The 27,657-nt window shown below is 32.7% G+C and overlaps 3 protein-coding genes across 3 annotated transcripts; 1 reads left to right on the top strand and 2 right to left on the bottom strand.

Annotated features, from left to right (window-relative positions):
• Positions 1 to 8,130: 8,130 nt before the first annotated feature.
• Positions 8,131 to 10,197, bottom strand: LOC105338454 (GTP-binding protein 4). The gene has a single exon (XM_011443584.4). The coding sequence runs from the start codon at positions 10,149 to 10,151 to the stop codon at positions 8,241 to 8,243; it is 1,911 nt and encodes a 636-aa protein (XP_011441886.2). The 5' UTR covers positions 10,152 to 10,197; the 3' UTR covers positions 8,131 to 8,240.
• Positions 10,198 to 13,098: 2,901 nt separating this feature from the next.
• Positions 13,099 to 16,399, top strand: LOC117681840 (uncharacterized). The gene is made up of 5 exons (XM_034447998.2): positions 13,099 to 13,207; positions 13,939 to 14,097; positions 14,272 to 14,353; positions 15,107 to 15,291; positions 15,573 to 16,399. The coding sequence occupies exons 1-5, from the start codon at positions 13,205 to 13,207 to the stop codon at positions 15,660 to 15,662; spliced, it is 519 nt and encodes a 172-aa protein (XP_034303889.1). The 5' UTR covers positions 13,099 to 13,204; the 3' UTR covers positions 15,663 to 16,399.
• Positions 16,400 to 17,710: 1,311 nt separating this feature from the next.
• On the bottom strand, positions 17,711 to 21,985 carry LOC105338453 (bis(monoacylglycero)phosphate synthase CLN5). Its single transcript, XM_011443582.4, has 5 exons — positions 21,838 to 21,985; positions 21,202 to 21,379; positions 20,403 to 20,622; positions 19,508 to 19,597; positions 17,711 to 19,286 (listed from the first exon to the last, which is right to left on the bottom strand). The coding sequence occupies exons 1-5, from the start codon at positions 21,930 to 21,932 to the stop codon at positions 18,901 to 18,903; spliced, it is 969 nt and encodes a 322-aa protein (XP_011441884.1). The 5' UTR covers positions 21,933 to 21,985; the 3' UTR covers positions 17,711 to 18,900.
• Between the last annotated feature and the right edge of the window lie 5,672 nt (positions 21,986 to 27,657).

Consider the following 27,657-nt stretch of genomic DNA (forward strand, 5'->3'; position numbering starts at 1 on the left):
TGTATAAACATCAAGGGAAATGTTCGAATTAAAAAGCTAATATATATGGATTTTTTCTTTGACTAATACGTTATGTCTGAAACTCGAATGCAGATCTGGTGGCTGCTTTGTTGACCCCCCAGTTTTCTTAAAACAAACAAACAGAAAGTCGTTTTTAAAAGTTTAAAGAACTTGTGCCCTGTCCTATTATATATACCATATTAACAATATGTTCAGAACCAAAACAAAAACACAAAGTCAGAATTTTCGACATACGTGTTCAACATCAATCTACGTCGTAGAAAAGACAAAAATGCCTCCAAAGCCCTTGGTTAGTTAGCATATGTGTACATTGTGGTATTCATACATATTGATTAATGACACCACATTTCTTCTATAACTTTGTCATTAAAGCATCAAAAACATACAATGCGCAGATCACCAACCTCTTAGTTTTTTTGTTTTAGATCTGGTCTATTATGTTTTCTGACAAAAAGTATATGTTTAATGCCAGATTAAAAATGCTGTTTACCAATTAAATATCACAATAATCATATTACAAGTTCTTGCATGATCAACAAACATCATCACAACGTTTCACCGGGAACATTCCAACATTAAGCAGCCGTCACTCTACGTCACGACGATAGCGTCACACTGCATGACGTACCGACGTGTGAAACATAATGCAATCAAACTGCGCCTGACCAATGTTTAATAGCGAGCGCAGCGAGGCGGCGCGAAGCGCCGCTCGCGTAGCGAGCTCCATAGACAACGTGTACGAGCGGAGAAAATTCGAGTTGAAATCTGCACATTGTTCAAAGAAATTTTTATGAGGCCACGTGAAAACGTTCTACTATCCCAGTGATCCTTTGCGGTGCATAGCAACATGGTGGAACAGGAAGAGTTTCTACGGAAAATTCTTACCTATAAATCGCATACATCATTTTCATTTAACAATAGAAAATCCTTTTAAAAACATTAAAGTAAACAACACATATGCTTACGTAAATTTTTTGCTGACATATGACGTCATTTCCTTCCCCGAATTTGTCCGACAATTTACGAAAACTGTCGAGCGCAAAAATTAAGTATGACGTCACAGTGATCTCGGGCTATATATTCCAGCAATAAATTTAGAGGCGGATCAAGCATCTGTACTGGATGTAACGTGTAGAAAGTACTCAGTTTCAGTGTTAACGGTGACTCTTTGGCCGATTAGTTTTGTTTTGAAATTTTTTTTGCTCAGTTAATACGCATGCAAGTTCCATGCTAAAACTGTCATATTGATCCAAACATATAATTATGCATACGTTAGGTAGGTGACAAAAAATTATTAAAAAAGAGGAAAAAAAAGTCCAATCATTATTAGATCTACGTGCAGCCACGTCATTTTGTAATGAATAAATTAAAGAAATAAATTAAACTGTTAAAATATCTACATGTATTTGTTATAGTTGCATATGTGGTCAAACCTTTAAATAATATTGGATAACACACTAAAAAAGGGTGAGGGCACATGTCTACAACGCTTATATAGCGTACAAAAATTAAAAAGATTAAAGACAAAATTGATGTCACAGAGGAAAATAATTAAAACACTGATAACAACAAGGAACAAAATGAGAAATAACACAGACACACAATTTATTGTTTACTGATTTTAATGATCATTATTAAATGGTAAAGGAATGATAAACCATAATTGTATTTACATTAACAAAAAACCAAACGGCTTTGTGTTTATCTAAATATTTTAATAAGTCTCTTTAACATTTAATTAATGCTCATTTGTAGTTTGTTTAAGTGTATAAGCCTAGGAAGGGACCATTGGAATAAAAGTTAAATAACTTTGGGTTCCTTGCGGCGGTAAAAGTTTTCAAACAAAGCCCAAGTTTTTTGGTTAGGGCAAGTCCACGGGTTGCATTTAACAATGATGACAGATGTGTGGTTGCTTCTGCGCTCGCCCCAACGGTCACACCGTAAAACATATTAGCGAGCGCAGCTCGCCGGAGCGCAGCGCCGGCGCGAAGCGAGCTCTACCGGCAAGGCGTGTGTGAATAGAAAATTCGGACTATTTGCACATTCATTCAACGGATTTTTTTGGCGTCAGTAAATCGGACCAGTAATGCCTTGTTTTAATCGTCCCAGTGGTTCCCTGTAATTATGGTTTCCCGTTTCACACTCCCACGAGAACAAGATAAAAGACTATGTACATGCATTGTAAATAACACAACGCCAATTTCCATTACTTTTAAGACTAACGGAGTTATCGTCCTTTCGAGTGACGTCACAATGGATTTCTTGCACATTGATCCGACAGAATTTTTCGGAGTCAGTAAATTTCGACCCACAATGCAATTCCTCAATGTCGGCCGATCTCACTAGACTGGATACTATCTCGCGAGAATCAAAGTAAAACTTTTGAGAAACAGATAAATTGTGTAATTTCCAGAACATCATGCTTTTTAAGTAAACAATCAATATTTTTCGCGTAGTTTTTTCTAGTGTGTTTTCAAAGAGACAGACTACACTTGACCGACGTGAACTTTGACGTCACAATAAGGGGAAACAACTCTAAGTAGTTATTGTAAATGTGCTGAAATATAAATACCAAAATCTTCTCAAAATCTTGCAGAGCTAACGAATCGAGACATTTCTTCAGAGATAGGAAACAGCTGTAACTTGCTCTCATTTGGATGAATGCTCACATTTATTTTATTCACTGTATTTACGGTAATTTCCAGGAACGTTTTTTTGGCGTAGGGCGTGGCAACATCATTCAAAAAATCTTCACAAGCAAAAAGAAAAATAAAATTCTCAAAATCAGGAAAATTCTAATCGGGGTGAGGAATGGGGAGTGCGTGGTATGCCTTTAGCTCTTTAGCTGCTCAAAAGTGTCTTTATTTTCACTACTATATACTATATACGGTATTACATGCTACCGGGGGATCCATTTTCCTTATGTGATCAACAAATTTTTTTATACGTAAATTTGATTTCTATTTAAACGGGGGAGGGGGGATTCTGTGATAAGTCAATTTTTATTTGTTTAAGAAAAATGTCTGCTGCAAGAAAAGAGGAAATATTATGTTAAAACATTATGTTAAAATCTTTATTATTCAACAACATTTTTTCTGAGATAAATTCTATACTGGCGTGCGACCAGTATATAAACAATCTGATCAAAACCAGATTTTTGATCCGCTCCGACAAATTCTGATGTCGCTACACTTTGTTCAGCGACTATCAGAATTTCGGAGCGTTATTAAGATCTGATTTTAATCAGATTGGTATATAAATAAATAAAAAATCTTATGAATTATGAATAATAAAAATTTACTGGAAAATTGGTATATTTATTTTATTTTGCATTCTTCATTTACGTGTACTTTACGTCACTACTTTTATTTTTATTGATTTATCATAATTCATTTTTGATCACCTGCTGCGCTCGCCCCAACGGTCGCACCGTAAAACATATTATTGGTAAGTTTTATATCACTAAATGCTGAAATAAATTTAGATGCAAGCACCAAATATATAAATAATGTCATACTTATGGTACGCTAAATTCACAAAAATGAGCTAAACATGGTTTCACATTTGAAAAATAAGGTTTATCGACTGGTAACTATAGTTTACGAACTGCAAACTATAGTTAACGATTCGTTAACTATATTTTTAGCCGGGCTCTGCTGAAAGCAGAGTCTTGGCTATAGGCAGGCAAATCGCCAATGTTACTATAAATAGCACAACTTCAAAAGTAAACTAAAAACCAAACAGCCTCAAGGTAAAGATTCCGCTATACCAAATAGTTACACAAAGAGCCACGTTTTGTCAAAAGTGTCGGCTTTTGTTTCTTTTTTTTAAATTTCGAATGAATTGTCTATCTTTTTAAGTTTTCTTATTAATAACGTGTTTTTAAAACATTACTATGCATTTTGGACAAATACAATGCGCATGAATTTCCATGAACTACTTTGCTGCGCGATGAAGAAATGGGGATTGAATATATAATGCTTGTTGCAAAATTCAAGGCAGCAACTGTTGAACTTTTTAACTTCTATATTATAGATTCACTTCTGTAAACTATAATTTACATTCGTTAACTATAGTTAAGAGTTGTTAATCATATTTTCACAATCGTGAAACTATATTTATAATAAATACTATGTTTTACAATCGCAAATGGTTGTTTTCAGTGTTAATTATAGTTTATAGATGGTCGCGTTAACTTTTATTCACAGATGTGAAATATAGATTATCGTCTTTAACTATAGCTTTCTGTCTGTAAACTGCGGTTTACAACCGTTAACTAGGGTGTACAAATGTGAAATATAGATTAACTATTCGTATATATATTAACGATTCGTAAGCTATAATTAACCATCCGTTTACTATAGCTTTCATCTGTAAAACAATATCTAACGGTTGTAAACTATAGTTAACGAATGATAATTCTAGTTTATCTGTGAGTGTCTGCAAAAAACGTTAACGATAGATTTTGCAGATAATATAGATTCACATCTGTAAACTATAATTTACATTCCTTAACTATAGTTTAGAGTTGTTAATCTTAGTTTCGCAACCATGAAACAATATTTATCACATAAACTAGGTATTGCAATAGTTAATGGTTGTTTTCAGTGTTAATTATAGTTTAACACTTCTGAAACATAGATGATCGCGTTAACTATGGTTTACAGACATGAAATAGATTAACGACGTTAACTATAGCTGCCGTTTACATCCGATAAACCTTGTTTATCCACTGTGAAACAATGATTATCTCAATATTGTGAATTTGACGTGCTATACATACTAGTAGTTCACGCGCACATTACGTACACGTTCCTATTATATGCTGACACGCCAGGATCCGCCGGAAGTTGTATTGCGTAATGTTAAATTATGTGTTGTACATCTATCTTACCTATCTAATTAGACTGTGTCTGATTTGAATGCGCAACTTAAAAAAATTACGTTTAATTTTATCTATAGTCTGTCCCAAGTTATTGCTTCCATCAATTTTTGATGATTTTTAATAAAAATACACATACCTGTGAAAGAAATACAATTGAAATCGATGAAAAGGAATATATCCAAGATATTTTCATTGAACAATTACCCCTTTTCACTCATAAAATTTCACAGGAACGAAAACAATTTTCTTACGGAGATTTATAATGGGAAATGTTTACATCTTTTCTCTATTCGGAATACACTCGGAATACATCGCGCAATTTTTTAACGTTAGCATCCGGGCTTATTAATGGCTGATCTCCGTAGACTTTCAATTTTGGGATGTGTATTGAAACCTGAAGCGGTAGAGGGGGCGTTTCAAAACAGATAATCTGGACATTTTTCATATTAGTGGATGAACGTAGTTTGAGCACAAAGGTATTTACTATTATTGAAATATAAAGCAAAAAGTGGTAGAAGCAAAAACTCGGGACAGAGTATAATCATTGATACACATTGATTCAATTCAATTCAGATGCTAGATATTTTTCCAGATTTCGGCGATTTTTGAATAATAGTTTTTTACCCCATAAAACTATTTTCCGTAAATCATAGAAATAATACGTTTATATGTAACCAGTACATACAAATACCCATATTTTCATTGGTAATAAGCTTTAATTGTAGCATTCTTCCTAGGGTTTCAGCTAATATTTTGATAGAAAAACTATGCTAAATTGTTGATGCATTATTCGTGACATTGATATCATCCATAACAAAAGCTAGATTGTTGGGGGGGGGGGGGGGGGTAGATTAAATATCTACCGATATTTACTATTTACGACATGCACCCCCCCCCCCCAAAAAAAAAATTCCCGAAGGGTCTGACAGTACATGTATAAAATGATAACTATAGAAGTGGTTTCCTTGGAAATTTGGATGGTAAATTTTAGATTCTCATTTTTAAAAAATGATAACTTACTTACTTACTGCCCATGACGCCTTTTGCGTATAGGGCAGCAACGAGGGTTCTCCATCCTTTTCTGTCACTGGCTAGCTTTTGGAGTGTGCCCCAGCTTCTCATTTGTTTAGGTAATGATAATACAACATGAAAATGCAACGATTTTTCAATTTAAATACATAGTGAAGCTAGTAGACTTAGTCTCGTTAAATCGGACGTTTACATGGCGTCGATGGACTTGCTCAACGTTTTACTGCTAACGCACTATATGGTGTGTTGAGCGTATTCACCAGCGTTCTCTGATTTAATTGTTTAAAGAGCAATGCATTGTAGCCATATGGATATGACGCAAAGGAGCCAATTTTTTTTTAAGCTAAAGGAGAGAGAGAATAAATTTTAAAAAAAATTGTATCTTTATAAGCTTTCCAACCAATTATTTTCCTATTCCTACATCACTGATAGACACAGGCACCTTGCGTAATATACTTTTCTCATATTAAAATTAGGTAGGCGTTTACTTTTTTATTTGAGAGAAATATATAACGTTATAAAATTTTCTCACATTTAGGAGAGTATAATTTTTTATGAGAAAAAATTTACGGTATAACTCTAGGTGCAATGTTTAGAATAATATTTCAAATGTCATTATTTTGTAAAGATGAAGTTCAAATTATCATTGGTCTGTCCAAACTTAAATCTAACTTAAACATGTTCATCAAAATACAAAACCTAAATGGGAAGGTGATTAAATTTAAGGTATCCCACTCCTCAATGTTGTTGTATCAAGATTTTCTTGAGAAGTATATCATTGAAATCTGTAGACAAAACAAACTTAAAAAATAGAAAGATAATGGGGGATCAGTATCCATCCCTCTGAGTTATGGCCCATTTAATTTGACCTTTTTGCACCTAAAATGCAATTTCATCCTGATTAGGATTTGTTGTCAGTATTTTTGATTAAGCAAACTTATTTCTTCAAATATTGTTTTTAATTATGCACAATGGTCACACTGAATAGAGGGATTACGAAAAAAAATTGTACAAAGCTGCATAAATTTTTGTGTAACCTTTTTGCACTTAAAATAGACAATTTCTGTAATAGTTACAATTGGATTTGAAATAAAAACTTTTTGAATATCAAAAATTTTATAAGATTAATCCAGTTTGCCTAAATATGTATTCAGTATCATTTTGACATAATATAACATGGGGGTCAGTGATGTCAAATTTTAGATATAGGGCTTCAAAGGTAAAATTCTCGCAAAATTTGGCTTAAAAAAATTCAGACATGTTCTATATTCATGTATATGCATGATTTTATGCTAACGGCTATCACATTCTCAAGATTTGATTTTGTACATGTCACACAGAACCTATAAAATATGTTATAAACCTATCAAATGTTAAAAATGTGAATAATGATTAAAGTATAATAAAAAGAAAAGTATAATGAAAATTCATAAAATTGCTTGTTTCTGTCATTTTCGTCTAAAAAACCTTCCGCACGAAAAAATAGTTCCCCAAAAAACTTGTTTGTTTCTTGAATTCAAATGGATTTTCTTTATGAATGTTGTGTAATTATGAAATAATAATCTATCTGTGATGATTAAATAAATAAAATCATATTCATTTTAAATATAATGATCATCTGCGCAATGAAATCAAAACATGAGGAGTGAGATACCTTAAACAAAATTTCAAACAAATGAATTTTAATCCATTTACATTCATACATATACAATGTACTGCAATTATTCAAGCTACATGTACCCTAGTTATTTTATATGTCCCATCAATTACATATTTTGTAGTTCTAGAGAGAGCAGTTTTTTGTTGTAAAAAGGAAAACCAAACAAGATAACATCAAAATAGTTTTTATCCCTACAAGCAACATTTTCTCCTTAACCTACAAAGGAGGGAGAATCATATACTAGACAAAATTTAACTTTGGATAGCCTTACTGACATTGTACTTTATCAAAAACCACAGTTGATTACACTTTCTTCCCAAATGATTATCGACCACCGTTTCCACTGATGCAATACATGTATATACAGCCACCCACCTTTATTTAAAAAATAAAGTAAACCTGTAATTTTTTGTGTCTACAACACATGCTTTCTCTTTCCTTCTTAATACTGTTTACAGGAAAAATTAAAATTGGTTTTCTCAAGCTGTTTCCTTTGTGTTCTGACTTCCATACATTAAAAAAAGAACAAATTCAATTGGCTCATTACAATTTATTACTTGTTTATCACATGATGTCATTTAAATTGTGATAATTCAATAAATCAGTGATGTTACAAAAAAAACAAGAATAAAACAACTACAAAAATTATCGCCTGTCAGTTTTTCCACCTTTGCGCTTTCCAGCAAACAGATGTTTAGGTTTCATGTTCAGAATGACCCGATCACCCTCTCCCTTTTTGGCTTCCCGGTTTCTGGGCACTTGCGCCTTCCTGCCGATGGTTTTGACCTTTCTAGCCATCTTGGCATCCCTGACTCCGGACTGATCCCGTGGAGCTTTGCTGACTGACCGACTCCTTGATCTAGGTTTGTCAACATCCATGGACTCTTCTCTCTTTCTCTTTAAGGCCTTCCTGCTCTTACTTCTTGATCGCATTTGATTCAGGTGAGTGTCCTCATCCGAGTCCATCTCAATACCCAGGGCTCCAAGCTCCCTGTTCATTTTGTCTGTGCTCATTTTCTTCCTAGGCAGTTTTGGTTTTTCTATCCTTCTCTTTTCTTTAGATTCCAGCATAATAATATTTCTTTTTTCCCTGATCTTCCGTGCTGTTTTTCTGATCTCTTTCATTTCATCATCCTCTTCTTCACTTTCATTATCATAGTAGCCTGCTTGTTCTCTCATTTCTTCCTCCTTTTCTAACTCGTCCAATTTCTTCATGATGTCGGGATCGATGAAGTCTGCTACATTGTGGCCTTGCCAAATTTCTGGGATGATGTCATACTTTTCTTCTTCATTGGGTAAATTCCAGTGTTTTCTTAAATCCACAGTGTATTCATCCCCTTCTTCAATTTCAAGATCTCTTAACGACTTCTTTTTGGATTTCACATCGGTATCCATGGTTTTCTTTAAACTCTGCACAGATTCTGGGATGCATGGTGGTCTTTCTTTGTTATCTCGTTTAGATGGCATTGCAACATGAAGTCTGTTCATAACATCATTCACCTTTTTCCCCTTAATCTTAGTGTCAATTCTGTACTGGAGCAATTTTTCACATGCTTGTATTTTAACATCCATAACCCCTTCTTCTGTTAATGTGCTCATAGATAATAATGGTATGCCACTTTCTTCAAACACTTTGAACTGCTCTGCTTTCTCTGTAGGAAGATCTTCCAGGCGAATGACGTCAACTTTATTTGTACAAATAAGCAATGGCTTGTTCACAAAAAGAGGCTTAATGTTATTGAAAAGTTCAATTTGTTGCTCAATGGAATATCCACACTGTTCGGAAGGATCCATGACATAGAGTACAGCTGCACGCAGATGAGCCAAAGCTGTAATAGCCTGCATTTCAATGGTATTTCTCTCTTCAAGAGAATGATCCAGAATTCCTGGAGTGTCAATCACTTGCCACCGGAGGTATTTGTAATCTGTGTGACCAACATACAAAGATTTGGTAGTGAAGGCGTATGGTTGCACTTCTACATCAGCTCGAGTGATCTTGTTGATGAAACTTGACTTTCCGACGTTAGGAAAGCCGCAGATCAGCAAAGTGCGGGTGTTGGGATCAATAGAAGGCAGACGTGACAGATGCTGACGAACCTGTTCCAGGTACTCCAAACTCTGCTTCTGACGTTTCATTATGGTGCACATTCTTCCCATGGCTGCTTTCTTCAATTGTTTACATCTGTAGAGGGAGTCTCCATATTTCAACAAGCGACAATAATCTTTCGAAACATTGTCAATCAAATGCCTTGCAGTGTTGATCTGGCCCAATGCTAATTTGTAGTGATCTTTGTCATACAATACGTTCATTAAATCAGCGTAAAATGGGTGGACATCCTCTAGTTTCGGAAAATCCGTGAGGATTTGAGTCAGCTTGTCGTGAAAAGTTTGCTGTGTGAACTTCACTTTTCGCATATAAAACGTCCGAATCCGACTGATCTTGTAATGTTTGTGCACTACAGTTGGAGTTTTTCTCTGTGTCTTCGATAAGACTATGTCCACAAAGTCCTTTGCAGGAGGAACAACCGTAATTTTCTTAAAATTGTAATGAGCCATAATGACTGGTGTTCCCTTTCTCACATGTGGACATTAAAAGGAAGTGACGAAATGTTTTCATCAGGATCATGTCACGCACGTGTTTACGTTGTGTTAATTCTCTGAAGAAAACGCAGTAATGACTATATATATTTTATGATTAAAATTTAAAAAATGCTAAACAAGTATATTTTACATGTGTATTGTATAATAACAGTAACACGTAAACAATTTACCTTCAACATTTTTATGATTTTTATAATGTAGCTAAACTCCCGAAAGGACCCTTCAAGAAAGTCGTAATGTCCGAAATACGTTATTTATGTGTCTGGTATGGATACATATACATGTGTGTTTATGCTTCTTTTGTTTCATATCATTTATGATGACACGGTTTTAAAAAATCGATGGCGCTATATCATTGAATGACAATTTATTAACTTGTCCAAGGTCTACATATTATCAAATAAATCATGAACTATCACAGTATAATCAAAGTTCAGAACATAAGTACAGCGTTCCTTACATCAGAAACATACATGTATGTCTCTGCGTACATGTAAGAAGTTGGGGGTGGTTTCGGGGGGGGGGGGGGGGTTGCTCGTTTATTTGTGTGTTTGTTTGGGTTTTTTTAGGGGGATGGTCTTTATTTTTAAATTCATTGATTCAATTAAAAATTAGAAGTTAGGGTATAAATCATGTTAATTGATAATCACGATTTTACAGAGGTCTAACTTAATGTGAGTTCAGGCAAAATTTGTATTTGGGTCTTGGTAATATAACGTTAATTATCTAAAAACTGTTGTGGGACACCTCCGTGTTTTGGCATACTTCCTTTCGAAATAAACAATAATATCAAAGTATAATTTCCCAATGTCTTTCTTTCCCAAATGTGTTCAGTACCTTATAGCATGGCGTAATGGTTCAGAGCGGCGTTAATAAAGAATCTGTAAATCATGATTTGGAATCCCGCTGGATCTAAGCTTTCATAATTTTAACCTTTCCAAAAAAAATTAACACATAGTTTTTTTTTAATATCAAATATAGTAAATTTTGAAAATTTTAATCCAGTAAAAGTTATTTTGATTATAATATGTATGTTTATCCACATAATATCGACATGTGTCCATATCACTTTAACATGATATAATAAAGAGTGAACAATGGGAAGAAAATGATCTGCATGATTTACAGATACAAATTCAGTAATCAAGATTCCATTTCAAAATGAGCTGAAGTGACTATAACAATGTAAACTTAAGACTTTTTTGTTCTAAATTCAAAAAAAGGTAACTTATTGAAAAAAAGGAACATACAAGCATGTTTACTACATGAATCAAGTTCATATAAATGTTTCAGACACGTACCATTGTGATATTTAGTTTTGATTGTATTAATGTCGACTGTTGTTTGATATTACAAAACGATACAATTTTAACAAAATGATTCATTCGCTATTCATTGAATAAACAAACTCATGAAAACACTAGACTTTTAATAAACTTTCGATGGAAGGATACATGATGAGCCTGCTAGTTCAGTAAAGGAGCATTCCATTGAAGGAATTCATGAATCAATAGCTCAATAAATAACTTATTGTAATTTATTTTTTTTTGTCATTAATTGTTTTAAAAACTGGTCATTTGACATTTAAAATGACATTTAACTGCATAAAAATTAAAAGGTAACGTCAGCTAGGCGGATTGATGCGTTTTTGGGAGTTGATTTTAATCAACTCTCCTATGCAGTTACTCAGACAAACCGAAAGTGAAACAGTGTTTGGACCTCAGCACAAATAACTGCTGCTGACAAGACTTAGTTCTTGAAAATAATTGATAAATTCGATGTAATGTATGCTAAAGCATTGTTTTTTCAAGGAAACTTATTTATAAATACCTTGAATATAGTCAGATTTTAAATGGTACGAACCATTCAAATATTTTTTGTAGTCGTATGTATTCCTACGCCAGAGTTCAATATAGTATCGTTCAACTCGACGCTCGGCTGTCTCCTGTCTCCTTGTCGGAGGTTTACGGTGTCAGCCGAGCGCTTGGTTGAACGAGACTAGAGTTCAATATTGCTTGGATCCATACAATTTTCGAGAAATATTTTCATTACTGATACATAGTTTGATTGAATTAATGTTATCTCTAAATATGGGGGTTTCTCGACATTCTTGTCGAAAAAGTCCAAAAATTCATATTATAAAAATATGCGTAATTGAAATTAGAAACAACATGTACTTGTCATGCAAAATAACATATCACTGATTTTAAAATAAATAAACATCGACAAAATCAACTCCCGTCAGTTCTTCAGTACTTTGATTTACTTTGGTCTCACTGGGATGTAGACAACATTCGGGTTTTTTCTTTCTTTTTTCTTTTTTTTTTTTTTTGACTGATTTACCTGTTTACAAACAGGAACGTGTTCGACTGGATAATCGCATTGATCAAACCAATTAAACTTAAGATTTAAATCTAAACATCAATAAAAAGAATAATGTATTCAATAGATATCAGCGTGTGCAAGAATCGACGGTCAGCTTCATTGTTGCTTAGAATCGGTTCCATGTGTGTGAGCAGAAATTATTGAAGAGGCAAGAAATCATGATTTTTAATGTTGAGAAAATTGATCATCATCAACTTTTCAAAATATTGACGATCGAAATTTTTCAAACGATTAAATTCTTTTTTATTCAAAATGAAATTTTGATTAAAATATAAGAAAGTCCAGTAGGTCATATGCGATAATACACCGGATGGTTATATGCGGATTAATGGAGGAAGAAAAAGATATGTGCATTTGTAACTGAATTTCTAATGTAAGTTTAACGTAAATTTCTTTTAAAATTCTGATAGATCTAAAATAAGAATATTATCTGTTCCAATGGAAAAAATCTTTTTAGTTGTGCTTTATTACAATTTTTTTTTAAATTTATTATTTTTTCCCTCCCTTCTATAGTGAACATAAATAAGTTCATAACTCATTTGGTGTAAATAGTCGCCGTATTCACTGCGGTGCTACTATCCGGGCATTTTAAGCGGTTCGTCTCGAAGATCAACAAACAAGACATGGTAAAATCTTAGTAATTATGTTTATATCATGTAATTTATTCATTTAAAGCCCTCCAGTAGGTTTCAACAAATATATGATTAACAAGATACGATTTCAAAATGTTTGAAGCAATCGTTATAAGGAAATAAAAGGCAACTAATATATTAGAACTTTGCGCGTCGAAAGTGCATGTTTTCACTTGCGTTGTGCTTGGTCCCTCAAACATATTTTAGAATTAACATTCGGAATTGCTTACCAGACTCACCTTTTTAATCATAATTTAAAAAATAAATTAAATATGTTGTTATTGTTTCGGGAAAAAAAACATACTAGAAAAAATGCTTTGTTCAACAATCATGCAGTGCAAATTTTACTAACGTTTTTTAAAGTGCACACAGACATTGTCAACACACTCAAATGTGAATAAGTAGAATTCTAACAGGAATAAGCAACACAATCGATGGTTTATCTTATTGTCTGAAGTGAGAATTTATATATATTAATTGATTGTGTATAATCATCCATAATTTGTCAATAATTTTGTCAAATGCTGTAAAACAATGATGCAATATGTTTTTGAAAGTAATTTTTAAGTGCATGATAAAGGAGAAAAATTGCCCACATGTTTAGGAACACAGTAGATATACACTGTTCTATAAAAAAGGAAACATGGATTTCATCACTATCTGTTTCACATTACTTATGCTCAATTTGAACAAACAACATAAATGAAACTTTTGAACTGTCCCAGGCTTCCTATGGTAAAAAGACAACACTAGCTGGTGGTGGAGCAAGGAAGAAGGGAGGTCCCAAACCAGAGCTGACAGATGAACAGCGTCAAGAAATTAGAGAGGCTTTTGATTTGTTTGACACAGATGGATCAGGAACAATAGATGCCAAGGAATTAAAGGTACATTGTAGCTGGAACTTCATTTGCTCTTTTTTAAGCACCAAGATGTTTATTAAGAAACATGTGTTGCTCTGTTTCTTTTGGTGTTGTTGAAATAGATGTTTTTAAAATATTTATGCATCCCCTTTAGCATGACAACAACTTTAAAAACATAATGCATTTGCATTTTTCTAGGTAGCCATGCGGGCCCTTGGGTTTGAACCAAAGAAAGAAGAAATTAAAAAGATGATAGCAGATATTGATAAAGAGGGATCAGGTATGAATTCAATGTCTATAATTAAGTTGGCCTGTGTGTATACAGTACTTCATATTCTATCTCATTTTTTTTTCTGCCTTGCTTCTCACAAACCCTTGACCGAATAGGCAGAGTTTGACTGGGTTAGAAACCCTGTTCTCTGGTTGGTTTCTTTAGATTTTGCATGATCCAATAAGAAACATTGTTTCAAAAATAATGCTATTTGTGCATCGATCAATGTTTGGCAGTTGTCAAATGAATTTGAGACAGTCTAGTAAGTAAATGACTTAGTGCAATCGGTTTTTAGTCTGAGTGAACCCATCTTTTCTACAAATTTGAATACTATTAATAACTTGTTCATATTGCTCTAGTTTTTCTGTTAAAAATGCATTTTCTGATTAATAAGTACAAGAGGTCACAAAGATTAAAAAATCAGTACTCTCATTAGATACCGTAATTGTAAACCCACATGTTTTGTCCGTTTGGTCAAGGGATTATGTAGAGTGGAGCAGATCAGATACTCTTGACTTGGGAAGATGATTCTGTGACTGAAGCAGTTTGTTTTATTGTTTCAATTCTCTGTTGGTAAAGCCTATGGGAAATGTTTTTATTTTTAGATGTATTGGGAAAATTAACACCTCCATGTGATTTTTTAATACATAGACAGACAAAAGGTGTCTTATAGCCATCCAAAACATTTCTTAGTACTTTATTTGCTCATTCTAGAGATAACTATCATTACCAGATAAAAGCTCCAATGAATTCTGTTTTCAGGTACCATTGACTACAATGACTTCCAAAATATAATGACACAGAAAATGAGTGAGAAAGATTTAAAGGAGGAAATCCAGAAAGCTTTCAGACTGTTTGATGATGATGACACAGGCAAGATTTCATTCAAGAACTTGAAGAGGGTGTCAAAAGAGTTGGGAGAGAACCTCACAGATGAAGAACTTCAGGTATTTGAGAAGCACAGTGTGTTAACTAAATATTGTCACATAAGTGTTATAAGAAAGCATTACTTGATGTTTAGAACTGTTAAATCATGTTTTCAGTTTTTGCCAAATTTTCATTTTAGTTTTAAAAATCTATATATTCTTCTTAATTGCAACCCTCCCCTATAATCATCCCACTGATATGGTCCTCCAGAAAATAAAGTTCCCTTTCATTTTGTACCCAAGTATAACAAAACATGTGATATTCATTCCAGATTTTTTACTATTTCTGTGATTTTTTACAGGAAATGATAGATGAGGCAGATAGAGATGGAGATGGTGAAATCAATGAACAGGAATTCCTTAAGATAATGAAGAAAACAAGTCTGTATTAACTACCACTAGGCTGTTCAAATCTTTGACATTCTAATGCCACTTTATCATTGGTTGTTTGGGACCACTAAAGATGGAGCCACTTTTGATTGACAGAAGGGAATGAGTGATGGTTTCTTGTTTATGATGTATGAGTGGATGGAAAAGAGTGAATGAAAAATATTAGACAATAAATTATTAAGTGGTAACAAATTGACAATACATTTAGTCTTCTGTAATTATTTGTTACTGATTCAGTTAGTGTGTTTAAACATCTTGTGCTGCCTACAATCCCCTTTTGGTACTATAGTACCGGGTCATGTAGTTCAAACATTTCTTGTCTTCATTCAGGCTCCTGTGTCAGTGAATACTAAGTGTTTCATAAAAAATGTGAATTCTCTGTCAGTGAAACTACTCGGTTGGTCTTTTCAACCCACCCAGACTACCAACATTTAAGAACATTTTCAGTGAATATTGTACATAACATTTAAAGTCTACAAAAAGCTACTTAAGAAGTCTTAACTATTCATTCTGTATTGATCAAAACTTATGTTAAAAGAATATTTTTTAAAGGACATCAGTTAATTACTACATAGTATGTTTTATACAAATACATGTACTTATTGTACTATATGTGTGTTGATATGTATTTATAGATCTGATTCAATACAAACATTTATCCCTGTACCTGTTGTATTTGTTTGTTTTGTCAACTCCAAAAAAACTCAAATAGAGCCATACAAATAAATTATTTAATGCCTTTATTGTTTATCTTGTTTTGTAATCTAGGCATCATTGTTAGAATAAAGTTGTAAGAAGGAACTGTTATGGTAAACATGTCTGTAATGCATCATTCTGTATGAAAAAATATCCGAGAGTTTTGAGAATAATTAGGGCCAAGAACATATATTTATGCCCCCCCTTCGAAGAATGGAGGGCATATTGCTTTTCTGCTGTCGGTCGGTCAGTCCACCATCAGTTTCTGTTCATTTTCTTTGCAGAAGAGAAACATATTGAAATGAAATTTGTTATACAGGTTTATCATGATAATATCTAGGTCAAGTTTGATATTGGGTACGATCGAGCAATTTTCGACAGAGGTATGGCCCTTTGACATAGAAAAATTCCACTTATTTGCAGTTTCTGCTCATTTTCTTCGCAGAGGATGAACATATTGAAATGAAATTTGGTATACAGGTTTATCTAAATAATATCTAGGTCAAGTTTGAATTTGGGTATGATAGAGCAGTTTTTGACAGAGTTATGCCCCTTGGACTTAGAAAAATTCCAAATATTTGCAGTTTACGTTCATTTTCTTTGTGGATGTTTCCAAGGGAAGGGGGTATAAGTGTTTCACAAACATCTGTTGTTTTTTTTAGGCATATATCATACTTAAAACACTGCCATTGAATTTCATGGTTGATTTACTTGAGACAGTCCGATTTTGAAGGATATCAGTACTGTGACCACTGGTAACAGTCCGATTTTAAGAAGCTCAGTTCACAAATATCGGACTGTCACAGGTAAATTTTTCGACTGCTGGAACAAAGGAATGACATCACAGCAGTGTTTAAAACTTGAACATTATTAATATCCAAGAACACATTTATATAGGGACTATTATTTACCATACCATTGTGATCTTCTTGTGGGGAAGACAACATCTATCAGGTATTGACTTTAAAATTGGAAGACCTGTTGATTTAATGTTAATTCTTACCTGTATACTATTTCACTCACCATGGTAGGTAGGTTTTTTTTTTAATTTACAGGATTATAAAAGCTCACTTAATTTTATCTTGGTTTTACTTTTTTGATGGAAATATGTAGTGGAAAAACGAGACACAAAAGTCTAGATGTGTTACTGTTGTTTGTATAGAAAATTTTGCAGGACAGTTGAATGGGCTGAGATAACTACCTCTTTGTGTTGGCCACATACATGTATATACAAGTTATTCTTCTGATGCAAAGAACTTATTTTATTTACTAAAGAATCATTTAAATAACTTTTGTGTGTATATGATAAGCATTTACATATGATTCAAATCAACTTTATTTTAGAGTTTTCAAACAACAAAAATAAATCAATTTATATATCTTGATATTGATAAGTCAACTAATACATGTAGATTGATTGACAATTTCATTAAATGACTGAATATCAACATTTCTATTAAAATCTAAGTGGAATTAACTGGGTATATTAATCTACATGAATCAACATATTTATAAAATCAAAATTGATATATCAAACCGAATAATTTGAAAGAAAGAGATTTACAAGGTAAAATACATAAAATTAATCTTCGACAAATCTGTGGTATTTGAGATCATCCAATCTATCTGTGTAACCATGTAGTAGCTAGTACATGTACCGGTACTTTAACTGTGCACAATTTGCTTTCCATTTAATACATACTGGTACATATAATCAATGCCCTATAAAAGTTGAACAGTTGAAAACATACATGTATGCATAATTATCAATAAAAATATGTATATATATACATATATAATATCACATTATGTACCCTTTTTTAACTGTAAGGCTTTCCTGAGAATTATTTATAGGCTATAGTTACCGGGTACATGTATTAGTATTGATAATCCCTTACATATAGTACAACAAATACTAGTAACTAGAGCACTATAAATGTATTGTAATGATCTTAATTATTACAGGTATTGCACAAATACAAAAGAATTTAGATATTTTGGTGAACACATAAAAAATTGAATTCATTTCTTAATCACTTCCTAAATGAAACTGTTACACTTTCATAAATTTATAAGCAACTTTTAAGACATTTTTAACACTTTCAATATTGAGTTAAAAAAATAGATTAATTGGAACATTTAACATGGTATAAATATTACTATAACATATTCTTAAGAGATAAAATGCATTTTAGGTATACCGATAATTATTGGTTATATAATCATCAGTGCAATTGGTAGATTATGTACAATCATTTCAATAACCTGTTCATCAAAAAATTGATTTGAAGGCAAAAATCCTTTTCTAAGTACAGTCAAACTTTGTTATCTTGAACTAAACAGGATTGTTTAAAAATTTCAAGATATGCGAATATTCAAGATAAAATAAAGGTAAAATACTTTTAAAATAAGTGGTTTGGACTTATAAATCACTTCAACATATCAATTGTATTTGAGATATCAAAGTTCAACTGTAGTTATGAATATTAACATTGAATATTAACATAAAATGCAAATTATTTTGAACATTCTGATTCAAAATATTTATGATGGCAAAGGTATTTCATTGTATGTTAGTTTAACATGTGGGGATTTCATTGGAAGAAACCAATATTCTTCATTGTAAAAGAAATAGAATTTGTTCTGGATAAGAATTTCTTCCAGGGCTGATATCAAATGTTCTATAAGCAGAGGGCCAGCCACATGAGCTTGGAATTTTGAGTAGAATTTCATAATATCATTTCCCAAGGTTTTGTTTGCAAAAACCATAGACTGATTTCCTAGATATTTTGGCATATCTGAGAATAAATTAATGCGGGTGTAGTTCAATTTCACAGTCTGGTCAAATTTCACTCCTAGCTTTCCAAATTCCTGAAAGGCTCGCAAAACCCAACTGGCACAGTCAAAAGAATCAAACCACATCTTTCCATCTGGAAAAATAAGTTATAGGTAGGTTGAAATTTTGAATATGTGTAGTGGTATTTACATGTATATGTGCATGTAATTGATACTGCTTCATTATGCATCAACATTCCAAATTCACAGTAGATATTGTTTTGACCATTAAATGTGTTGTTTATCTAAAGAAGATGAAATTAACAAACCATATATTTGATATAACGAATGGTATGGGCAATAATGTGGGTAATACCTGGTTTGTCTCTGACTGTCCATGTCTCGTAATAAAGTCCAGTTGTGTTGTCCCACAAAACCCACTCAGCAAACTGATTAAACACATCACCTGAAAATGAAAAACAATCTTAGTTATTGCCTGAGAGTCTGACAGTCTGCCAGGAAATAACATCAACAGTGATGTTGGATTATTGGGATAACCTCATGAACTGAAAATTAAAATCTCAAGGGGGTCTAAATGTGCATTAAATTTTCAAAGCCTTTCTACGATGTAAACCCAATGCATGTAAATTTGTATTGGATTATGATTTATATACCAGTGTGAACCAAAACACATTGCATGATTCATCAAACTGCATTAATTAATACATACCATAGATTTTATTGGAAATTTAATACTAAAATTTTGATTGAAACTGACCATCCCCTTTGTTACATCTTTTAGCCATTGACTACAAATTTCCAACTGTTTAAAATAAAATTCATATTAGAACTCGCCTTCAAACACCACCATCCTCAGGTTCTTTCCCCTGGTAGAAGTTAACCTGTCAGTTGGAATAGTCTGATCAAAATTAAACCTTTCACTATCATCTTAATTCTAATGGTCAATCCAAGCAAATATCAAAAATAAGGAGCTAGCAGAAGGTTTGATTTTAATAAGACTTGAGTTGGTAAAGCACCAAATGTAATGGGATGTGAGAAAAAAATATGCAGCACATTGGGATTCGAACCCAGGCCTTCTAGATCTCTATCCACGTGCTCTACCAACTGAGCTCTCTGCATGGTGCTGGATATTGAATCGGTATGATCAACTCACTTTTATGTATACTGAAAAAAATATATAAAAAAAACTATGGTATATAATTTCTCTGCATTAAACCCTTTCTTGTGATATGGGAAAGAACTTGAATCACCATTAGTAGTAGCAACCAGCTGCAGTGTCCCATTCTCCTTCCAGAGTCTGTCCTCTATACCACCATATATACAGGCAGCTCCTTGATTACACCACAGCAGAGAGTCGTTCACAACATGTGGGAAGGTGCAGTTAAAGAGCTGGAATAACTCGTACCATTCCATTGTGTAGTTCATGCCAGTGTTTAGATTACTGATTCCAAGAGCATCATGCATGATATGCTGCAACAATAAGGCAAATATATATGAAAGGCTTCACTGGCTATAATACAAAAGAATTTGATTGTTAGGATTTTTAAAAGCTTGCGTTTTAATGAGCTTGAATATGGATGTCACTTAACATTTCCATTTGAACTTGAACTCAGTTAAAACGATATTGTTTATTATGGCAATCTACTTGTAAAATTAAAAATAAACAAATCTGCTGCTGCTTCCTGAACATCGAACCCTACTATTTGAGGCTGCAATAAAGAGACCAATTGTAACCCAATGAAATTCCCTCTGCCAAATCTTCTGTTGGTAGTTTTGCACATTTTCCTCTTTCACTGATATCCCTAAAAGACTATCAATTAGCGTACTTTGTGTAGTTACAAAATCATGGCATAGTTTATGCTATCTATATAGAAATGTGTTATTGGGAATGTCTGTATAAGTATTTGAATCAATAAAATTTGTTACAAAATTTTGAATACCCCAGCATTATGAATTTGAAGTTAATATTGGGTCTGTTTGGTCATGGGACACAGAGTTTTTTAATTTAGCCTGTACAGGATCATTGTCTAAATGAGACATTTTACTCACAAATTTCCCGAGAGTATCTCCAAATTTAAACTGCCAAACTGGTTTCTTCAATGCATAGAGTTGAACTTTGTCATCTGGCTTAAATTTTGGCATAGAATTAGCTATTTGTCCTGTTGGGCAAAAAGGAATTACTCCAGCCTTGCAGTAGGAATTTGATATTGGTCTGCTTTTGTAACGTCTAATAAAGAAAGAAGAAAATAAAGAAGCTGTGAAAATAATTAACATAATCATTGTTATTAATAAACTGTAATGTTTTTAAGTTAACCTGTTAGTTTTTTAACCCTTTTTTAAAAAAAAATTAAAAGGAATTTTTGTACTTTTAAATGACCTAACCATAGAGCCTTGGTAGTACTGCCCTAATATTGGACCCTAATGAGTGCCCTTGGACTTGAATTAGGTGTTTTGACACCTCACGATGGTATAGCAGGCCCTAATACTGGGGCCTAATGCCCTAACAGGTGCCTCATCTATGGAGTCTAATGTCCTTATAGAGACATAAAAGTGTAAGGTGTCAGGCAGTGTTTAGTGCGTAAGGGGAGTCCAAAGCCTGAGCTGACCAACTGATATACTTGTCTGTTTTACATTTGTTTTTAACTATAATGTATCACAAACAATATTCATTGCTTCCAAATTTACCTGTATGGTATTGGCCACTGACCATAAACAGCATGACAAAAGCACAAAACTGAAATAAATAAAAGGAAAACATTTCTATTCAAGGAAGCTGCCATTTTCACATCATGTGGTTCAAGTGCAAAAAATCACGTGATTATTATTCAACGAGCAACTTAACAAAAATATTACTACTGAAAAATGTTGTATAATTACCATATTTTTACGTTATTTATATGTATTTAGAATATGTGTGTATCGTTTATGATTTAAATTATTTAATAAGATTCCAGAAATTAAAAATATTGTTTAAACTCGAAACATTCTCTGTACGCATAAAACAGAAAATAGGAAAAAGGGTAGGAAATTCGAAATTTGGATAGAATGTTGCATGTTTATGTATGATGTAGCCTTACTAGCCTATATAATTATTGAAGCTTTTGAGGTATAATGTATTGAGTATTCAATATAAATTTTTTTTATATGAATTGTTAGTGATGTTGTCGTTGTTGTTAAGACTGTTGTAATCTTAAAATGTTCACTTCCACCAGAGACATGTGTATGTCTCTGCTTCTTTTTGTCTCCTTACTGTTAGAACACCTCTATACTATAAAATACACGGTGTAACGGGATGGATGAGATAATGACAACCCCCTAAGTTATCTTGCATCAGTATTCGAACCTCCCCTGTCAGAAGTTAACCTGTCAGTTCCAGGGGTTGGCATGGCATCAACTGTACCGGAAAAAGAATGACGGGCTAGACTCAGCTCAGTTGGTAGAGTACCTGACTAGAGATTCAGGGGGCCCAGGTTTGAATCCTGGTCTGGTTCATCATTATTTTTCCCATCCCGTTACAACTGTGATGTCTGATATAGTATAAGATCATGACAAGTTCCTCTGCTTTAATGTATTTTATAGTAACTATAGAGATAGTCAAAAAGTAAATTGTCTAAAGATTGTGATAGCCTTTGTGCTTACATGGTCATATTTAAAAACTTTAAAAAGCACTAGCCTTTGAAATTCATATTGATTAGGATCTTAGGTAAATGTGTTTATTTAGCTAGAAAACTATACTATACTTAATTGCCAGTAACAACAAGAGCAATGCCCCTTTAATGTCCCTGTTAATAATGAATATATAATTATTATGTTTATTGCATTAGTTATATCTGTTTGTTTTATGTTATAACAGTTTTTCAAAAGAATGCTTAAATATGGATTTGTCAGAAAGAGGATTAACTGCTGGAAAGGTAAACAAAATATATACACTGCTGTTCAAACAAATTGGATTTGCTATTACATATTTTTTAGCTGGTATGTTTTACAACACTTTTATTATATATTCTATTTGTTGTATCTATGATGGAGTCTTTCATTGCATTCTCCTCCCTACATTCATAATTATTAGTTTAATAATTTCATCTTAGAAAATATGGATTCAGATACATGCAGGCATTATACTGTACGTAATATTCTGAAAAAAAAGTTACTGCTTGTATGAGAAATTTTAGAAATATCTTTTATATATATATATTATATATATATATATATCTTTATGCCTGTGAGCTTTAAGATTTTTATTGCTTTGATTTGTAAAGCTTGTTGACATGAAATGGAAGTTGGGTGTAGCAGTCTGCAGTGATGAATGTAAATCATTAAATTCACCATTTGTGGCCATGACACTTAAAGTAGCTGATGCTTCAGGGAAAATATCAACACACACATTTGAATTGACCATCCCACAGTTTCAGGTAAATCTTGTTGAACTTAAAGAGTTAAAGAATCCTCTTTATTTTTTTGACATTTATTTGTAAAGAAAAATTCTCAGTGTTTAGAATGTATTTTTCTATGTACATGTATAAGGAAATTGGTACATTTTGGAATATATTGAAAAAAAAAATAATGAGTTATCTCTCTTTCTCTAGAATTTTTCAGAGCAGATGAAAGACATGGCTGCTAGGATGGAGATGATATAAAAGACTGAACAATCTGAAGAAGTGAAAACTGTTGAATCTTAATTATCAGTTGTTGCCTTTAAGGATTGAGCATCATTGATATTTAGAAGAAAAGGAAGACATTTGAAAAACTTTCATTATGGAATCTCTTGAATAGAAATGCTTCAGATCTGATTATATAAATGTGAATGTTATGAAAGTTGTTATATCAATTTTTCTTTTATACACCTTCTTTTCAAATGTTTTTTAATGTTTACATACTAATATCAATATACAACACAAATATCATGAGTTAAACATTTGATATAATTATAACTTATAGAATGATATATTACTGTAATCAATAAATCTTATGAATGAAATAGTTATCAAGTTTTTTTTTTTACATATCAATAATTAATTCAAGTTATGATTATTCAGAAAACATGATTTTACAAAGCTATCATGAGAAATTTTGAATATACATTACTTCCTCTGGTAAAATTAATAGAAATTAATTCCTACTGTTTCCATTGCAGACTTATCATCAGTTCAATTCTGTAAGTGTGTATTCTTTGTACAAATTACTAGCAGTTGAATAGTTGTTATGCCCTTTTCATTTTAACTAATTTTGTTTGATTCATTATTAACATTATTTTATTAGTTTTTAACTAACAAGGAGAGACTGTGCATGCTTTCAGTGACTTGTATGAAAGGTGTCTCTAGAATGGTTCTGTCATGGAGAGTTATCTTCCATGCTGTAGGAAGATTTTGTGAAATTAAAGAAGATGTCAAGGCCAATATTCCTAGCATGGTTTACACCAATTTCAGGGTGAATTTTTGGGTACTGGCAATTCTCCAGAGTAAGACTATAGTTCACAAGGGGGAAAACAGATATATATAAAAAGTGGTAAAATATTGGCTATCAGTGTGAAAGGATTCAATGACAATGTGTGCATCTTTAATCTTGATAATTTAGCATTGTGTGTCAATAAAGATAGGTTTCCTTGTGATCATGTTTCTGATGAACAAAGATATTATCAGGCTAAAATTTCCTTTCAAAAAACCTTGTTGTAATAATCCTATGTCATCCAAGGGAGATATTAGTTTCCTGTTTCTACTGATATTGTTTCAAAAGGTTAGCAGTTAAAAAATCAACAGGGAAATTGAACCCTTCCCAATTTCAGAAACAGGTGGACATGTTTGACACCTTTTATATACATGTATTATTAAAGTTCTGAAGAAAAAAACTTTGAGGAAGGGAGAATTTATTTTAGTATAAAGCTGTCATCTTATGATGTTTGGAAGTTAACAATTTTATTTGATCTTATTTGAGAGAATGGAAAGTCTTAGTTAGCAACCATTCAGAAGAAACACTGGATTGAAACCTATCACTGTTAAACAGTGATATAAATAATCAAGCTAACTAGATGGACGATTCTTCTTAATACATGTACATACAGATGGAGTTGTGTCTGATTATTTCATAGAAATGGTTTAATAGTTCTTTACTCGATTTTAACAATGCTAGGTTACCTGTATTTGAATTGATCTTTTTCTAGCATTGATATCTATTCATTAATTTTGATGTTATATCTAAAAATAGGGTAACTCTTATTGTGCAATAACTTTATGAGGGTTTTTTCTGTTTCCTGAATTGAATCCTACATCTTGTCAATGTTTCTGTTTATCAATACGAAATGGAAATATCCCTGTATTCAGTTCTTTAATGTTGGAATGATGAACACTCCTCTACATCTGTATTGAGAGGTCTTAATGACAAGTAAAGAACTCATCCTTGTTAAGATGGCCAGATCTTAATTTGTTTCTTCTTGTTCAATGTCATGTTGCCTGTAAAATTACAAATTTGCACAGGGTGTCCCATTTCCACGACAGCTGCACCTGTGCTTGTAGAAAGTGAGGAAGAAACCTAATGCTATTGTGAGGCAGATGAAACTGACGTGGGACATAGATCTGTCAATCAAAATGAGAATCCTCTAGTGCAATACAATCCAGCTTAATCCTTAAAAAAATACCTGAAAGAATGGAGAGAAAAGCTTCAGTTCGGGTTATTTTTGCCTACTAGCAATTTATTGAGGTTCTTTTTGGTTGAAGATTTCAATTCATGCAGTTACAATAAAAATCTTTTTCTGAAAATATTTTAACATTGTAAACTACAACCTCTAAAGTACTTAGTGTAAATCTTTGATATATGTAAATAAGGAAGCAGGGTAGTTGTAGTTGAAATTACCTGCACACAATGATTAGGAAAGGCCTTGACAAAGAAATAGCAAGACCATGTAGAGCACACCTGGGGAATCTACACAAAAGCCAATCAAATTCGATTCTCTATTCATGTGACTTTGTTCCTGCCAATCACAATGTCAGGATCGATTTGAAAATCAGCTTCAGCTGCTGGATATGTACCATTCAAATGTCACTCATCAGTTAATGAGTACATGTTACTCATAGCAACACTCCCCAACCTATAGGCCTGTTCTCACTAATGTGCTAGTTCGTTCTTTTTAAATCATCTGCATTTAGAATTTTTAGATTAATTATTGATGAATTTCATTTGAAGACCAGTGCAAATTATAGAATTGTAATGTTTTGATTCCATTCTTTACTTTTAAATACTATTTAATTTATTCTTTGGTCTTTTTTCAACCTCTTAGTCATTCACAATTTGTATGAATTGTTAATCTATTTAAATTTGTATTCATAGTACTGGAAGTCATTGATTGAATTGAATGAACTTTACCTCTTTATATATTAATTGATGGACTAGGACCTAGGGCCCTCATAATTCTTGCATAATTATTATGCTTCAGTGTAGGGAAACAAATTTTTAACTCTTACATGAACAAGAACTTGTTACTTAGAGTTTTATTCTTTGGGAATTAACACAATATTACTTGTAAGTGTTTTGTTGTACTAGTATTTTGTAATGAAGGGCAGATGTACCTGCTAAGATATATCACAAAATTGCAAGTTGATGACACATGTAGACTTTGGTAAAGTATACCCTGAATCCCCCATCCTTAGCACTTCCATAAGTTGTTAAATGTCCAAAACACTTTCTCTAGTACGTACCTCGGATTTCCTCATCCCCCCACATACAACCTCCAACAAGGATAGATTAATGCTGTCATTACATTCAAAACATCGTTACAACATCATGGAGGGTTACCCTTGTCAATGGTCAATTACCCTAGTTCAATACCATAAAAAACAGCGACTTGAATTTCAGACCCTAAACTTATTTGATCAGGGAGCGAATGACAAGTCTTGCGATTTTTTCTCATAAATATGGGATGAAATTTGAGTTAATTCAATAAAGGTGTTTTATACGGTTTTCCTGCACCCGGGTTTTTATTGTGAAAATTTACACATCTGCATAGGAAATTGAATATCAAAATCGGGGTGTAAAGACCATGTTCCATTAAAATCCCCCATCCATGTCCAGTTTCTCTCGCCGGAATAATTGATGCAATAATGAACTTCAGCATAAATAATCATTCTTGAATACGATGGCAATAGATCGCCTGATTATTTCAACTTCTCCTTTCTATATGGATTCTGTTAATGTACAACTTTTTGAGAACACGATATAATAAGTATATAAACTTTGACGTAAGATTTGGGTTATATGTCTCACCTAGCTTTACACTTTCTCATCATATTTTGCATGATTCTTTCAACTTGTATTCCTGTTGTTTGGTTCTTGTTGTTAATGGTGTCTGTTTCTGATATTTGAAGATTTATGATGGTCATAAAGGGTAGAATTTAGCCTTAAAAAGAAGTCGGATTAAACTGCAGTAAAACTGACTTGATAATGATAGCCTTGTAGTATTAATGTGTCGGATAGGGTGCAAATTCTGCCTAAATGTATCCAGTTTTCTCAAGCGTC

This window comes from Magallana gigas, chromosome 2, assembly GCF_963853765.1.
Source record: "Magallana gigas chromosome 2, xbMagGiga1.1, whole genome shotgun sequence".
In the NCBI taxonomy this organism is placed as follows: domain Eukaryota; kingdom Metazoa; phylum Mollusca; class Bivalvia; order Ostreida; family Ostreidae; genus Magallana; species Magallana gigas.

Bases quoted from the DNA above. Each gene is read 5' to 3' on its own strand.
- LOC117681840 (XM_034447998.2), top strand. The intron at 14,098-14,271 runs GTACATTGTAGC...GCATTTTTCTAG, and splicing joins TAGATGCCAAGGAATTAAAG to GTAGCCATGCGGGCCCTTGG. The intron at 14,354-15,106 runs GTATGAATTCAA...TTCTGTTTTCAG, and splicing joins TATTGATAAAGAGGGATCAG to GTACCATTGACTACAATGAC.
- LOC105338453 (XM_011443582.4), bottom strand. From the start codon at position 21,932: ATGGCAGCTTCCTTGAATAGAAATGTTTTCCTTTTATTTATTTCAGTT. The intron at 20,623-21,201 runs GTGAGTAAAATG...TTATTGTTGCAG, and splicing joins GAGATACTCTCGGGAAATTT to CATATCATGCATGATGCTCT. The intron at 19,287-19,507 runs GTATTACCCACA...TTATTTTTCCAG, and splicing joins GACAGTCAGAGACAAACCAG to ATGGAAAGATGTGGTTTGAT.
- LOC105338454 (XM_011443584.4), bottom strand. From the start codon at position 10,151: ATGGCTCATTACAATTTTAAGAAAATTACGGTTGTTCCTCCTGCAAAG.